This window comes from Crotalus tigris, unplaced genomic scaffold (assembly GCF_016545835.1).
Source record: "Crotalus tigris isolate CLP2741 ecotype Arizona unplaced genomic scaffold, ASM1654583v1 scf7180000023829.5930981, whole genome shotgun sequence".
Lineage (NCBI taxonomy): Eukaryota > Metazoa > Chordata > Lepidosauria > Squamata > Viperidae > Crotalus > Crotalus tigris.
The window spans coordinates 899,140-916,474 of record NW_024100213.1 but is presented as its reverse complement, the minus strand read 5'-3'; the positions used below and the strand labels follow the sequence as shown (position 1 = coordinate 916,474).

The window sequence follows — 17,335 nt, the reverse complement described above, 5'->3', positions numbered from 1 at the left end:
TATCCATATCCCAGCCAGAGCAATTTCTGGCTCTGCTTCCAGAAACTCTTTGGAACATCTTGCCTCCTGAGGTAAAATTGCCTCCCATCTTTCTATCCTCCTGCAGGGGCCTGAAGACCTGGCTCTGCCAGATGGTGGGGGCCCTAATGGAGGACCATCACACTGGAGATGGTTATTGGATTAAGAGGCAATCCCACCCCTGCATCCTCTTCCCTGCCTCCACTTTATTTTAACTATGTTTTACCTTGATTGGGATTTCTATTTCTATTTTTTTAAGGTATTTGTTAGGATTTTACTGTTTTAATTCTGGAAGCCACCCATAGTCGTTTTGCTATGAGATGGGTGAGGAGGAAAATAAAATAAAATAATAAAATAAAATAACAAACTCATTAACTGAAGATGGTAGAACCGACCCTAAATACTTACGATATAAAGAATATGCTCCATCATGGCTTAGCACAGTGGTTCTCAACCTTTCTAATGCCGTGACCCCATAATACAGTTCCCCATGTTGTGGTGACCCCCAAGTGGGTGTGGCCACCAATAAGAGGGAGTAGGACAGCTAGGGAAAAGGGAAAAAATGGCGGACAGCGTGGTTTGGCGACCCCCGTGAAATGGTCATTCGACCCCAATGGGGTCCCAACCCACTGGTTGAGAACCACTGGCTTAGCAGCACAGGGACTCCTCTAATATATCAAATTAGTATTAGTTTTTCTATAAACAACCTAGACCAGAGGTAGGCAACCTTGGCTCTTTTATGACTTGTGGACTTCAACTCCCAGAATTCCTGAGCCAGCATGGCTCAGCTTGGAAACCTCTCCCTTTCCCCTCAGCATGGCTGGCTCAGGAATTCTGGGAGTTGAAGTCCACGAGTATAAAAGAGGCAAAGTTGCCTACCCCTGACCTAGACTTTAAAACCCAGCACCCTTTGGGTCTCTAACAAGTGGTTTTTGAGTAGGAGGAGCCATACAACTTGTGTCTTACCAAGCAAAACCCTCCCTTGAAAAGACTTATGCTTACCGGTAGAGTGTTGGCTTGCTGTGCAATACATGAGGATGCACATGCTGTTCAAAAAGACTATACATGAGGACTGGAAGGGATGTGAAACAAATGTTGTACAAAGTTAGGTACACGCTGTCATACAGAGTCTGAAAGGTGAGAAAGGGGGAGAATTGTTTTAAAACCCATATACGGAGAATTCAGCAAAAAAACAACAACCAGATCTAAATGTCTGTTTTATTATGGTAACATTAACAAAGGAATGCAAGAAAGCCAGTTTCTGTGACTTGAAGCTGTACAACTATAAAGAATTATTACAAACTCCTTCCATACCGTACTTAAATTTCTTTTTCTCCCTCTCAAACGCGAATAGTCTTAACATTCTTTTTTAAAAAAATATCAGTGTAGAGAAGTCTTGAAAGAACAGGAAATGTTGTGTTTAATTCTAGCTAAGTATGGGTTAACAGAAGTTCTTTGGTGCAACATCCAAAAAGGTATAAAAAAGAACATCAACTTGGAAAATGCTCTCTCTCTCTCTGTGTGTATGTATCAGGGAGGAGAAGAGGCTTTAACATTGGGCAAGGCTATCATAATAGTCACTTTATGTCTGTGTTTCTCAACCTGGACAACTTTTAAGGTGTGTGGGCTTCCATTCCCAGCATTGCTGGCTGAGGAATGCTGGGAACTGAACTCCCTACATCTTAAAGCTGCCCAGACTGAGAAACGCTGCATTAGATGATAGATGCTGAGTGGTCAAGAAAAGGTCTGTGTCCTTATTGGTTAAAGGTTTTTTTCCTTATTGAAGCAGGAAGCGACTTGTCACCAAATTCAGTGCAGACCATCCCACGATCCATGTAGAAGAAAAATAAGAACTGAAGTAGTTTGCAAGGAAGGTGGGGTGGGCATTTGCTATCATCTTATTCTTCACTTGAGACAAAAACTCCTTCTGCTTGAGTGTTGCCCAACTTCTTTTCAGTCAGCCCACTTTTTAATTTCATATTATTATTGCCTGTTTAGAATAATACTTAAAATACTGAATTTGGAGGTAGGAAAATCAGCCTGCGATAGGACTCAATCACTAATCATTCTTAAATGGGGCCAATCAGGATTATCAATAGTCTTTACTAGGTTTTATTTGCTCTTACTATATATATAGTAAGAGCAATTAATTTCAGAAATGCAAGAAAGGACAAACATTACTGGCTATGGATAATCTGAGTACAGCGCATCTTAAATTTAAATCTTAAATTTAAACTGATATACATTTAAATATACCTAGCTATAACTGTCACTTGTCTCCCAGATATAAAATGAAACCCATTTTTAAAAGTGCTTTTGGCTTTGTAACATAGAAAAAAATTAGCAACTAATCAGCATTATCCAAAGGTAAATATTACTTTGACTAAATTCTTATTCCGCATGGAACTCTTTAACACAACTTTCAATTTTTATCTTTATGACTTCCTAACAATAAAATGCTTCCCCACAAGAAATGGGATTGCTCTTAGATCCATTTTTGCAGACAGAATAGGGATGGAGAAACAGATGCTAATGAAACACCATCTAGCTCAGCCTGTCAAACTGCTGGCCCGCAGGTCGGATGCGTCACGCCAAAACTGCGCCCACCCCATTGCCAGCAATGGGGAAAAAGTTGCCATACGTCGCGCGACGTCACGAGTTTGACATGCCTGATCTAGCTGTTAGTAATGGTTGCCTACAAATCAGACTATGAAGACAGAAAGAGGAGTAGAATAAAAAAAACCCAGTTGACTACTCACTTGTTGTGAAAATAAACAGAAGAATTGATATAAAAACTGTGGCGTAATAAAACACACATTCTGGAAAACAAGATGTGATGCAACCAGTTAAGAAACATAAAACACCAAATTCTGTCATACTCATCCAAACATATCTTGAATATCAGAAAAAGTAAAGAAGTAAAACAGGGGTCTTCAAACTTGGCCTTTTTATGACTTGTGGACTACAACTCCCAGAATTCCTCAGCCAGGCACGCATGCCTGGCTGAGGAATTCTGGGAGTTGAAGTCCACAAGTCATAAAAGGGCCAAGTTTGAAGACCCCTGAAGTAAAACAATCCTGTCTACTGAGACTCATCTTCCTGATGGATAATGATATCACTGACTGGAATTAAACTCTCTGAAGGAAGCAGTGGAGAGAAAATTCTCCCACAAGGCACCTCAGCTTCCATCACTGTCACAACCAATGAAGCAGTCTTCACTAATACCATCACCCTAATCCACTTCAGACTTAGAAGCTCCGTGACTCCTTGCCTGAAATGGAAATCGTGTCCTTTTTTTTTTCCTGACACCTCGCCAGACTGCTCTCATCTCACTTTGCCTTTAAACTACGATCTGGATGACGTGCACATCAAAAGAGATCACAACCTGTTTATAATCTAGATTGCAACCATGATTAAAAGTTGGTTTACAAGAAAATAGTTTTACTGCAGATGTGTTTGGCTTGGAAGTGAAGAAATGAGCAGCAAGTTAGCGGAAGGCGATAAGAGCTCCTACTGAATATTATCAAGCAAAAACTTTACAGGTAGTCCTTGTGTTACAGCCATCCATGTAGCAACTGTTCCAAGTTACAATGGCATTAAAAAGTGATATATGACTGGACCTCACACGTATGACCATTGCAGCATCCCCGTGATCATGTGATTAAAATCCAGATGCTTGGCAACTAGCATTTAGGATGGTTGCAGCATCTCAGTGTCATATGATGGCCATTTGGAATCTTCCCAGTTTCTGACAAGCAAACTCAGCAGGGGAAGCTAGATGTGCCTAATGACCAGAAGCTTCACTTAACAACTGCAGTGATTCGTTTAGCAACCATGGCAAAAAAAAAGTGAGTTGTGCAAAATTGGGCACAACTCACTTAACAACTGCCTTGCCTAGCAATTGAAATTCTAGTCCCAATTGTAGTCAAAAGCTGAGGACTACGCGTCTACATTCAAAGGTTGTTTTTCCTAGAGACCAAGTCTCCATGTTTATAGTTCACTTTAAAAAGTACTTTGTAGAATGCTATAATATATCTCTAGAACAGTGTTTCCCAAACTTGACAATTTTAAGGCGTGAGGACTTCAACTCCCAGAATTCCACAGCCAGCAACGCTGGCTGTGGAATTCTGAGAGTTGAAGTCCTCACGCCTTAAAATTGTCAAGTTTGGGAAACACTGCTCTAGAACAATAAGGAAAGATGGGGTGAAATGTTAGATACAGAATTCCACCTGGATTCTTTTGTTTGTGTCACCTACATTCAATATAATTAAGGGAATCAGGAAAATGAATAGGATGGAGACATTTGTGCATGCATTCCTGCATAAGCAGATGCATAGAACATGTAGGCTACCCATAATGTCTTAGTATGGTTAATATGCTGTCATTGTTAATGCTGGGGCTTGAAATAAAATTTGGGAAAATGCTGGTATCAACAATGAGATAGAAGTAGATTCAGTTTCTACAATACCTCTTTTTAAATATCACCCTTGTAAACATTAGAAAAAAAAAGAAAAAGTTCTGAGCTAAAAGAATCCCCAATTATAGGCTACAGATACTTACCTTGTAAAAAAAGTACTGTACAAGGGTTGCTATCCTAACATAATAAAGGTGGCCATGGACAAAAAGTAACTTGGAGAGGAATTTAAATCTTGCTATTGCATAGTCACTGTTTCTTACAGCTTGTCTGCCTTCTTTGCCCATGATACCTGCAATTTGGATAAGCAAAAATAACAAAAATAACTTGTCTTTCTAAGTGACACATGTAAGTCAAAGTGAAACAACATGTACAACAATAACAGAAGATTCAGCCTTTTAGTATGCTGTTTGGAGATTTAAAGGAGACCTGAGCAGATAAGAGCACACCTTTTATTCCACAACTAAAAAAAGATTGTAAACATGAGTAAATATTTTCTATTGCCGAAGTACATAACCAATTTCTTTTTTCATGAAAGAAATATTTTTTTGGGGGAGGGAACATACTTCTACCAATAGCCATCCTCACCATCTACTATCCTGCTCCAGATTAGTGGTTCTCAAACATTTTGGTCTCAGAACCAATTTTCTTTATTAAAAATGACTGAGAGTCACAGAGAGCTTTGGTTTATGTGGATCAGTATGTACCGATATTATATTCGAAATTAAAACTGAGAAATATTAGCATATTTACTTGATTTTGCAGACACTTGAAAGGATCTCGAGGACCCCATGCTACATTTTCTCTGCTCTAGAGAAAGCTGCTTGGAAGCAGTGGCAAGCCACCAATTCCCATAGAAAAAATAACAATTATTCCTACTTTCTTTACTAACTTAGGTTCCTTCAAATAGGCTATTAGTATATACTTAGCCAGCATTAACACTCACAGCATATTTAGAGGACATCAAGTTGCAGAATGTGTGGTGTTATTAATTTATTTACTTACTTGGCTTATAATTCTAATGAATCTGAAAAGATTTCGAGTGGCCTGCATTTCCATCTGACATTAAGACGATTAAAAGAAAAACAAAATTATAATCTAAGAATTAACAATTACAACTAAATTTCAAAGAAAATGTTTGCAACTGAGAAGATGCAATCATAAAGCCATTCCTGGTTGGCAAGCTGGATGTAAAGATGCTTTGTTTATTTAAATATCTTTTACTTATTATTTTATTTAACTGAAAGGCTCCTGTATACACAGAACTTAGTTTATTACTTTTTCATTTGTAGAGATGATACCCATTGTAATCCCAATTAATGAAGTTTAAATACAGTGAGACTCTGACCATCACCTAAATATTACCTATGCCAACATGTGCTTCTTGTATCATGCTCACATCATTAGCTCCATCACCGATAGCTAATGTGATAGGCTTCTCTGGAGATGTTTTCAGCAGCCGTACAACCTGTAAAAGGAAGACAGACTTCTTTAAAACAAAACTGACATTATTTGGGAATCAGTGATTTGAGACATTGAGGTTTCTCAACAAACTCAAGAGAAGGCAATGCTTAAAATTCAAACATTTAACCAAAACATTTTCTAATGGATAGAAAACAATTCAGAGATTAAAACTGTCTCTTTCCAACAAGTTGAGAATTTATTTCCACTGAAAACTGATTGAAGGAACATTGGCTTTGATCTAGACTTAGTGTTTCCTGATCTAAAACGCCATCCAAATACAGCTAGATTTTTTTTCCCCCTCAAAGCAAATATGGCGCATAACTAAAATGCTAGTTTACTTGGCTTCTTCTCTTAAAATCCCAGGAAAGCTATTTTAGAGAAAAGGACGGCACATCTTCTGTATCAGAGATAGGGAGCTTCTCCCCTTCTGCTAAATTTTAGCTCCCAGCATTTCTCACATGCTCACTGTATGGAATCAAATGCAGGACCCCAAAGCAAATAATTAAGGCTCACTGCAGTGTTTATTAAACAGTACATACTGGCTGAAAGGAATTGCTACACCAATTGCTGACTAGCTGGGAAATGTTGGCGTACTTTGGGTACAGATAGTCTTCAACTTATAATGACAGTTGAACCCAAAATTTATGTTGCTAAGTGAGACAGTTTTTAAGTGAGTTTTGCCCCACTTTATAACCTTGCTTGCCGCAGTTCTTAAGAGAATCACTGCCGCTATTAGGTTAGTAACATGGTTGTTAAGTGAATCTGGCTTCCCAACTGACTTGTCAGAATTTCCCAAAAGGGGATCACATGACCCCGGGACATTACAATTTTCATAAATATGAACCAGTTGCCAAATGTCTGAATTCTGATCACGTGACCATAGGCATGCTGCAACGGTCATAAGTGTGAAAACCAGTCATAAGTCACTTTCTTCAGTGCTGTTGTAACTTTGAACTGTCACTAAACCGTTCAAAGTTGAGGACAGCCTGTACACCTAAGAGCACATGCTAGTCATAGAACAAGGCAGTCAATAGCAAGCCCTACTGCCTGTCTATTTTGTAGTCAGGTAGACAGATGTCATTAGGCAGAACCCTCAATCCTTCTAAACCAGCGGTTCTCAACCTTTGTGTGATGGCGACCCCCGTCACACGGACACGGCGCACATGCGCGGCACGGCACGCATGCGCAGCGCGCATGCGTGGTGCCACTCCCATGCATGGTGTGCATGCGCGGCGCCGGCCCCATGCGCGGCGCCGGCCCCTGAGGGGGAAAAATGGCGGATCGCGTTGTTTGGCGACCCCCGTAAAATGGTCGTTCGACCCCAAATGGGGTCGCGACCCATAGGTTGAGAACCGCTGTTCTAAACTCAGCTTGAAACAGGAAGGTTGAGAGAGGCTGTGGCAGGTTATAACAGCCAAACACGGCTGACGCACAACCTCCATGAGCTCCTGTTCATTCACACCTTGGCTTTCTGCAGAGGTGCCATACGACAGCAGAGCACAGCAGAGCAATTTCGGCAGACCTCCATGAAGAGTTTCTCATGTTGCCTGAGGGCCAGGGAGAGGCTGGTCCCATCCACTACCAGCCCGTGCTGGATTACGTGGTCGTCCTTTATTCTAACAAAGGAGGGAGAAAAACGGGAGAAACAAATCCGTTATTGTTTCATGAAGGCCACCAGTCAAGACACATCAAGTGCTTTAAGAACAACTACAGACAATGAGAACGGGCTGAACTAGGAGCCCTTCCCACCTGCTAAGCAGCAGGCTCATTAGCATCTTGTATGCTCATTTTGTAGCGAAGATGATGATGGAATAGGATTGCTTTATTTTCATACTGGAAAATTCTGCTAGTAATGCGAAACAACATTTCGAGTTGGAAGTGCTTTGTTTTTGTTGTTCTGAGCTGATCACAAGTATCCTCGATGTTGTTTTCAACCATTCTAGAAGTGCTCCAAGTTCAAAATGGGGCCAGGTTGAGCTTAGAGTATTGTTGCTAATGCCAACACAACTTATTTGTAGTTCAAAACCAAGTTTTTCCTAGCTTAAAGTCAGGTCTCTATTGAAAAACAAAAAAGAATGTTGGAATCTTTTAGAACAGTGTTTCTTAACTGTTTTTTCTCTCAGGACTCCAATGCTAGAACTGTGTTGGTTATTTTGGAATATTTTGAACAACAGAAAAATTATGGAGGGCCCCAAAAGAGCTTTTCATTGTATGGGTTACATTTATCGATGTCTGCCATATTAAAAATTAAAACGGATGCATTTACTGCTGCTGCCATTTCTCACAATTGCTTGATAGGATTTTAATACTGTATCATTTTTAAATATAGGCTGGCACATAATTTTGATTTTGAGCTCCCCTGACAGTTTCTTGGGGGAACTATTTTAGAAACCTCGGTTCCCCATCAGAGGCGGTTGACATCACCAGAAATGTGCAAGGTTTTACCTCTTAGCAAGCTGTCTCAGTTGCTCTGCACACGTGCTATCTGATTTGTGTTGCACTAGTTCCAGGATATTCATGGTTCTGTGGAAGTGTCCACATGATAAGCTGACGCTTACTGCTGTTTCATGTTTGTCTCCCGTGAGCACCCACACTTTAATCCCTGCCAAGCGAAGAGCTTCTATGGTTTCCTGGACTTTATCTTGCAGCCTGAAAGTGAACAAATTGCATTGGTGAACAATATCAGAATTCATTGGTCAGGATCATAAACGTCTCTGCTTGGACATTGTAGCATACCCGTTAGTCCAAAATCAGAAAGATTCTGATAGCTTCTTTCCAGACTAACAAATTTTACTCAAAGATGATTACAGCTGATGAAGATGGATGTGATGATGTGAACTGTAGTTCAGGAAAGCTTATCCCTTAGAATAAATTATGTTTGTCAGAAAGGGAGCTACAGGTTCCTTCTGATTTTTGATTTTGTGGAGGTTACCTGTTTTTACTATTAATGGAGAAGATCGAAAGGTATGCCTTCCGACCACTGGATATTTATATTCAAGCACTATTTCAGCTTTGGATATTTCATGTCTAAGCATCCAATGCTTTTCTCAAACTTGGTGTTTACATCAAGCTATTTCCATATTCAGGCTTATTCCAAGAAGCAACAACTGAAGAAACTACGTTCATTTTTAACAAGCCCAACAGTGGGAAGTGACATCTAGTGACTTTGGTTGATTTTGAAGAAAAGAAAAGTAGGAAGGACCTAGGACACGGGTGGGCAACCTTGGCTCTTTTATGACTCGTGGACTTCAACTCCCAGAATTCCTGAGCCAGCATGGCTCAGCTTGGAAACCTTTCCCTTTCCCCTCAGCATGGCTGGCTCAGGAATTCTGGGAGTTGAAGTCCACGAGTCATGAAAGAGCCAAGGTTGCCTACCCCTGACTAGGAGATCACCAGGAAACCCTACAGTATAAGCTAGACTAGGTAGCTACAAAAAAAGTATTCCCAAAGAATGCTGGGGCAAACTACTTGCACACTGTGGTGAAGAAAATGTCACCGAGAATTGAATTTTACTCACACTGTTACTTTATGTAGTATAAAACACATCTAGGCCACCAATAGGAGTTGAAGTCCACAAGTCATGAAAGAGCCAAGGTTGCCTACCCCTGACTAGGAGATCACCAGGAAACCCTACAGTATAAGCTAGACTAGGTAGCTACAAAAAAAGTATTCCCAAAGAATACTGGGGCAAACTACTTGCACACTGTGGTGAAGAAAATGTCACCGAGAATTGAATTTTACTCACACTGTTACTTTATGTAGTATAAAACACATCTAGGCCACCAATAGGATGGTCACCCCTGCTACAGGTCAGATTTCATGTCACAGGGAACACGCTGGTTAATGCAAGCTAAACCTTAATAGTCTCAATTCCCAGTAGAGTCCTAGTTGCCTTCTGAGCTTGGCTGTTTTCTCGCAGAGGTTCCACTCAGACATCTAAACTTAGAAAGCAACAAGGACTCCACAGTCCCAACTCTGAGCTACAAATATTATTTTCTATCTGTATCAATTCCCAGTCTCACCACACTAATCCTTTTTAAACAGTAATCACATACTGGGCCTGTTAAATACTAATTGCCACCTTCCTAATTCATCTTATGGTTGTGGGGTGGCAACTACAAAGCTTTTCCTCTTTGAAGTGCAACATGTTCAATAGGATACGGGTAGTCCTTGACTTATGACCACAATTGAGCCCCAAATTTCTGTTGTTAAGCAAGACAGTTAAGTGAGTTTTGCCCCATTTTACCACTTTTCTTCCCATAGTTGTTAAGTGAATTGGTAACATGAATGTTGAGTGAATCCTGGATTTCTCACTGATTGGCTTGTCAGAAAGTTGCAAAAAGTGATCACCTGACCTCTGGGATACTGCAACTGTCATAAATATAAGCCAGTTTCCAAGCATCCGAATTTTGATCATGTGACCACGGGGATGTTGCCGGGGTCACAGGTGTGAAAAATGGTCATAAGTTCCTTTTTTCAGTGCTGTTGTAATTTCGAATGATCATTAAACGCGTGGTTGTTAAGCTGAGGACTATCTGTACTAATTCACACAAGGCTGGGCGCTGTGGCTCCAATTGCCATCTTCCTTCTTTATGCTGATGGGAAAAATTATATGTATCACACACACTGCTATTTATGGAGAAAAGAACGAGCATCGAGCTAGTCTGTGCCAGAATTTCTTTCCCAAATAAACCAAACAGGAAGTATATACTTGTCTTCTACTCCTGTAGCTCCAAGTAATTCCAAGTCTTTTTCAATAAAGTTATATGCCTCTGCCACCCGTTCTTCTCGTTGCTGTAAGGCAGTTTTTGCTTCAAAAAGACGCTGCTGCACCTCTTTATACTCCTCCTCTGTGAATTTTCTGTAAGCTACACAAAGAATTCTTAATCCTTTCTGTGAAAAGAATAGAAAGTGATTATTAGATAGGACACTGACAAAAATGTTTGCTTACTGATGGAGTGTACTGCTTCATGAAATGAAAGTCCTGACAGTTTAGATCTCCCCAAAAGTGCCTTTTTTGACAAGGCATCTTCAGTTTTACTCCCATTAATGGAAGAGGATGGAACCAAGCAAAACAGACCAAAGTTCAAGGACAGATGTGGTCTGTAGCTTGTCAAATAATGCTAATTTTGGAAGGCGATGAAGAGATTCTCCTCTCTGGGAGAAAAAGGCGCTACTTGAATCAGAGGCAACTGGTTATAGGGAGAAATAGAAGGAAGAGAGGGAAGTAGAGAAAGGCTCATGGTCTGAAGAAGCTGAAATGGTTTATTTTTCCAAATGCCATTCTCTCAAGATGTTTTGACCACAGTTCCTATGATCCCTGAACATAAAAGCTGGGGCTGATGGGAAAGTCTGTGGTAAAATCAAGACACTCCCATCAGCCCTAGCTTTATAAACAAAATCCATAAATAGGGTCGGCGTCAGGTAGCTATCCCAGGATCTCAAGCCAAAGCACTCTGAATAAAATTGCCCATCGATGCCCAACACATACTTCAACCAGTTCTTAACCCACACACTTAAAGGATCTGAAATATTATACATTGTACTGTTTATTATAGTATCATTATATTTGTTACAGTAATAATTGCTTCTTAATTTAGCACAAGGGTGAGGAACTATGGCCCTTCAATTCAACTATGGACTTCAATTCTGGGAGTTGAAGCCCACAGGCCATAAAAGGGCCGTAGTTCCCCACCCCTGATTTAGCAGCACCTCTACCACGATCTATCACAGTGTTTCTCAACCTTGACAATTTTAAGGCATGTGGACTTCAACTCCCAGAATTCCACAGCCAGCAATGCTGGCTGTGGAATTCTGGGAGTTGAAGTCCACATGCCTTAAAATTGTCAAGGTTGAGAAACACTGATTTTCTATCAAAAAGTTTGAAAACAGGCTCTGACATACCAATGCAAATTCATCCACATGGATTCTTGTTTTTTCTACCTCACCATTTTTACTGGAAGGAAGAATAACAGATTCTGCTCCTTTGGTAAATAAAAGCTTTTCACCTATCCATGAAAACAAAAAAAATACAAGTTAGTAGTGCTTATCTGAGGCTATTCATGTTCCTTTTATAGAACTGGTTTTAGGGGGTCGGAGAATACATAACATCAAAAGCATCATTTTTTTTAAAAAAAAAAAAATCTTACCTGATGGACTTTCTACGATCACACTCATTCTCCTACGATTGGCATCAAAGTCCAGGACATGTAGTAATTTGTACCTTTAAAGGAGAAGAGGCTCATGCTTAGTTTGGGTATGAAATAAAGGCCATGCTCGTGAAATGCAGAACGTTATGAAAACTGCATGCCTGACATTGCACGCATAGGTTATACTTGATGGGCATGCTGGGCCTGGAGAAGAGGACTCCTCTCAACTGAGAGGCTCATGAGAGCCATTTCTGTAATTGATGGAGGGACAGAAAAAGGAAGGAACAAAGGTGAAGGGACACCATTTCCCCAAAGCCATGTGCCGTTCACTTGATCTTCACATCTCATTTCACCAAGTGGCTTACTTATAGCGATTCATTTTAAGTAGAGTTCTATTTCTTCCGTGTAACCAAATGCAGCCTGTACTTAGGAAAACAAAATGCTCAGGGCAGGCAAGTTTTAAAGCTGACATGATATTTAAGAAGAGGAGTTTCTGGTGTGTAGCTTAGGAGGAATGCCATTATGGTAAGGTCACATTCGTGGAAGATACAATGTTAAGAAGCTACTAAGCCTGGACCAGATGAGTTATTGAGGCGGCATTATAAGGGTTTCAAGGATAAATGTTTACAACCTCAACAAAGCACTGAGAACTCTATTTTACAGGGAAGAAAAATGACAAGAGAGTTGGAAAGAAGCTAATATAATATTAATGCCTGAAGAGGGATAAATTTGACTTTGGCAACAAACTACAATCAATACTATAATGTTGATTACTACAAAGTTGATTACGATTTTAGCTGAAAGACTGAAAATAATTTTGCAAAAATTTAGATAGACAGACAAATAGACAGACAGACAGATAGATAACCTTTATTGTCATTTTTTACTGTGGGCGCAATGGCACACATTAAAAATGAAATTTAGTTGCTTGCTCTCAAAGTGTACACATACATAACACACATTTAAACATACTATATACAACATATGTATAGACCCACACACTTACATATAACATATAAATATTAATCACTGTCCATCTTGAATACATAACGGTAGGAGGAAGCTTTAGAGTTTACAAGGTTAGTACTTAATTTATTCATGAGAATCAGGGTGGATTTTATTTCAAATCTTTCCTGTAAATGTGAAGAACTTGAAGGGATATTTTATCATATATGGTAGATCGGTAAAAAAGCCAAACAATTTTGGATATAAATAAATGCACTAATTCAGAAAAAAGTTAAAGACTAATGTATACTCAGAGACTTTTCTTTTGGGGATTCTTTTGGGATTAACAGACAAACAGCTAGAAAAAAGCCATGGAACTTTGTTTTTATATATGACAACTGCAGGGAGATTACTATATGTTCAAAAGTGGGAAAGTTTGAATATTACCCGCAATAGAATAATGGTTGGTGAAGATGATAGAACTCGCAGAAATGGCTAAATTAATTTTTTTATATTAAGAGAAAACACAGCATCTACATTTATGGTTCGCTAGAAACCTTTTGTAGACTTTTTGCATGTAACAGAAAAATGCATTTATGACTTGTGGTTTAGAAGATTAGAAAAAAAATAGGGAATAGAAAAGTGAGTTTTTTTGTAATCAGAGTAATAGATCACTTCAAAATCATGCTTTAATATTTGCTACAAAGGAAAAATGCAGCATTGGAAACATTTTTTAAATTTATTTTTATCTTTTCTTTCCAAACTTTTGTCTTTTTTCCCCTTCTATTCTGTATTAGTTTGTCTTAGGTTTTATGTTCTCTTTAAAACTTTTAATAACCTTTATATTATAAAAAAAGAATACAAAGCTACCTTGCAAAGCAGTTACGATAGCAGAATAATCACAACAAATAATAATGGTGATTTATTTTATTTTATTATATTTATTTCAAACATTTATATAGCCGCCTATCCTTCAACCAATTCTGGGTGGCTCCTAATCAAAATTAAAAGACATATATCATCACTTTAAAATTGTAAGACTGATTAAAACATTAAAAATAACAAAAACCTGGCATTCATCTCTTTTAATGTGCAATTATTGCTTGAGGGAAAAGCCAGGTCTTTTGCACAATGCAGGAGACCAAGCCTTAAGAACAAAATGCAAGCTGACAAGACAGTAACAGACAGTAAGTGCTGCTTCTGCAAAGAAGCTGAAGAAATAGTGGACCACCTGGTTAGCTACTGCAAGAAGACTGTACAGACTGACCACAAACAACGGCATGACAAAGTAGCAACAATGGTGCATTGGAAAATCTGCAAGAAATACCATTTGCCTGCAAGCAAAAACTGATGGCACCATAAAATAGAGAAAGGAATAGGAAATGAAGAAGCTAAAGCACTCCGGGACTTTAGAATTCAAATAGTCAATCACCTGGCACAAAGCACTCAGTCTAACAACTGTCTATAAGAAAGACAAAAAAAAGTCTGGATAGTGGATATGGCAGACAGCATAATAGAAAAGATAAATCTAATAACAACAACAATAACAACACCTCATATATATGATCATCAAGTTACTTGGAGGAAAGCCTGGATGAAAAATGATAAAAGCTAACCTAATCTATAGCCTATTTAATTGCTTCCTTCAATTGGGAGGGAACCATCTTTTTCTTAACTCCAACAAACATATAACTGGTGATCCCAAGATCTGAAGAAACACTTTGAAACAAATATGTTCCTTAAGTTATTATTTCTTTCTATATTGCTTCTTCTACACAGAGGGAGTGAGATGAAGATGTGCGAAGATTCCTTATATCAAAATGTGCTAAGATTCCTTATATCAAAAATTAAAGGTAAAGTTTTCTCCTGTTCAGTCTAGGTGCTCATCTTCTTAGCTGTGGGAGCCAGCATTGTCCAAAGATGCTTCCGTGGCCATGTGGCCAACTTGACTATACACCAAGAATCATGAAACGCTGTTACCTTCCCACTCAAATTTGAATGTGTTTAAACTGCTAAGAGGGCAGGAGATATGCAAGTGTCAAGAGCTCACCTCATCATGTGGTGCTCGGGTTTTGAACTCGGGCTGTCAGCTTTCCAACTGACAAGTTTAGATCTTCAACCACTGGGCCATCATGTCCCCCCCTCCATATCAGAAATTAGGATCTTTTTAATGCATTTTGGCTGAAGTTGATGGTAGTTGCATTCAGCAACATTTCTAGGACTGTAAGTTTTACTCCTACACTACAGAATTTCAGTATTTTTTTTAAAAAAACAAGGAAACGTATTCTTTACCTTTCTGGCTTTCCACAGCTTTTCAGCTCCATGCTTTCTGCATTTGCCCCAGTAAACACAACACCAACCCTAAAAGTTCAAAAGAAAGTGAAATAAGTGGATAACCTTATGAACATTAAAAACAGTGTCTTACGTAGAAAAGTAATATTGCTCCCAATTATCCATGCATAGCAGTAAAATGCTTTTAGAAAGAATCTTGAATAATTCTTCCATGAAGGTGCTTTCAGATTTCATAATAGACTCCTAATTAAGGATGGTTGAACTTAACAGTAACAAGTTGTATTAAAGCCAGTTAATTTAATCAAAAATGAAAATTTGAAATTGACATCTAGACTCCAATCCATTTTTGCTAATCTCTATGCAACTCTATTAAAGAACAACAATTAAAATGTATGCCATATAACTTTAGTTACACTGGGAGAAGGAACAAGATTGCACCAGTGCCGCAATGCAAAATCCCTACCACTCTGCACTCTGCAAGCCCTGGCGTGACCAGCTGATGTTCACCATCTTCCTCCTGCCACTGACAAGGCACACTAAGGTCTGTCCCTATGCAAGGCAAATGCTGAAAGTCCTAGGCCAGACATGTCAAACACAAGGCCCGGGGGCCAGATGCGGCCCGCGAAGTGGTTTCATGTGGCCCACGAAGCCATCCTGGAAACAGTGAGGGAACGGCCCCTGCTGCCTTGGCCCCGGCCCTGGCCGCCCGGGAGTCAATGTACAATTTTGTGGTGGGCATCTATGCTGAAATGCATTCAGTTTTAGCTCCACAAGGCCATCGAGAAACAGCGAGGAACCAGCCCCTGCTGCGTTGGCCCCACCCCCTGGGTGCATGCTGAGGAGGTGTCACCTTTTCTGAGGAATGAAGAAATGCACCATGCCTTGGCACTTGCCCCGGTCCCACCCCCTTCTGCCAGAGACCCTCAGATCTGTCCCACTCCTGACCAGGCCCCCCCAGGCACCCTTGATGCGAACGATGTAGAGCTGGCCACGCCCACCCAGTAGGCTGCACCCACTCTGGCCACACCCACCAGCCCCCCAAGGGCAATCGCAATGCTGATGTGGCCCTCAATGAAATTGAGTTTGACACACCTGTCCTAGGCCTTCTTCCAGAGGCCACACACTCAGTTCTCCAAATTACAGGGGCCATCCCTGTGTTGCTCTGGAAAACATCACAAGTTTTCTGAAGGCTTTCCGAAGCACTGGAGAATAATGAGTATGGCCTTCATGACAAAAACAGTAGGAGCAATTTTGGTGGCTTTCCCTCAAGGGATGTGTACAAGCTGATGCCAGGTTAAGTGTCTGTTGTAGACCCCTTATTTGGGTTTCTACAGTAAGAAGGGACACTGTGGCCTAAATGCCATTCTCAGTGTCACACTTCTCCATCCCTTCCAATTCTCAATCATGTCAATCAATCATTAACGAAGAGAAGGACAAGGGGGGACATGATAGCAGTATTCCAATATCTCAGGGGCTGCCATAAAGAAGAGGGAATTAAGCTATTTTCCAAAGCACCTGAAGGCAGGACAAGAAGCAACGGGTGGAAACTAATCAAGGAGAGAAGCAACCTAGAACTAAGGAGAAACTTCCTGACAGTGAGAACAATTAATCAGTGGAACAGCTTGCCTCCAGAAGCAGTAAATGCTCCAACACTGGCAGTTTTTAAGAAGAGACTGGGCAGCCATTTGTCCGAAATGGTGTAGGGTTTCCTGCCCGAGCAGGGGGTTGGACTAGATGACCTCCAAGGTCCCTTCCAACTTTACTACTATTACTATTCTCAATCAGTAAATCATGCTGGGAGTAATCAGTGAAAAAGGAGAAAGGGCCACCCTAGTACCTGCTGGCTGGACACTATAAAATATGACACCAGGATGACCATGGCAGATCTGAATGCTGATTGATAGAGTGGTCAAGGGTCGGACATGACTGAATGGCTGATAATGATGTCTGATTCTCAAGGGCCTGCAATTCTGTTGAGACTCATCAGCTGAATTTACTAAATGGAAGAGCGAGGCAGGATAACTCTAGCAGAGGGCCCAGAGATAATCAGTTT

General features: G+C 40.1%; 1 protein-coding gene across 10 annotated transcripts in view; it reads right to left on the bottom strand.

The window, feature by feature from the left end:
• Positions 1-17,335, bottom strand: part of ATP11B (ATPase phospholipid transporting 11B (putative)) — a 103,007-nt gene that overhangs the window by 35,794 nt on the left and 49,878 nt on the right. For all 10 annotated transcript variants that reach the window (XM_039321796.1, XM_039321806.1, XM_039321797.1 and 7 more), the window contains exons 15-24: positions 15,283-15,351; positions 12,046-12,119; positions 11,801-11,904; positions 10,608-10,789; positions 8,342-8,545; positions 7,359-7,512; positions 5,798-5,900; positions 4,579-4,724; positions 2,778-2,837; positions 1,021-1,148 (exon numbers count right to left, since the gene is read on the bottom strand). In XM_039321796.1, coding sequence (XP_039177730.1) covers positions 1,021-1,148; positions 2,778-2,837; positions 4,579-4,724; positions 5,798-5,900; positions 7,359-7,512; positions 8,342-8,545; positions 10,608-10,789; positions 11,801-11,904; positions 12,046-12,119; positions 15,283-15,351 — 1,224 coding nt within the window. The remainder of the gene's footprint in view (positions 1-1,020; positions 1,149-2,777; positions 2,838-4,578; positions 4,725-5,797; positions 5,901-7,358; positions 7,513-8,341; positions 8,546-10,607; positions 10,790-11,800; positions 11,905-12,045; positions 12,120-15,282; positions 15,352-17,335) is intronic.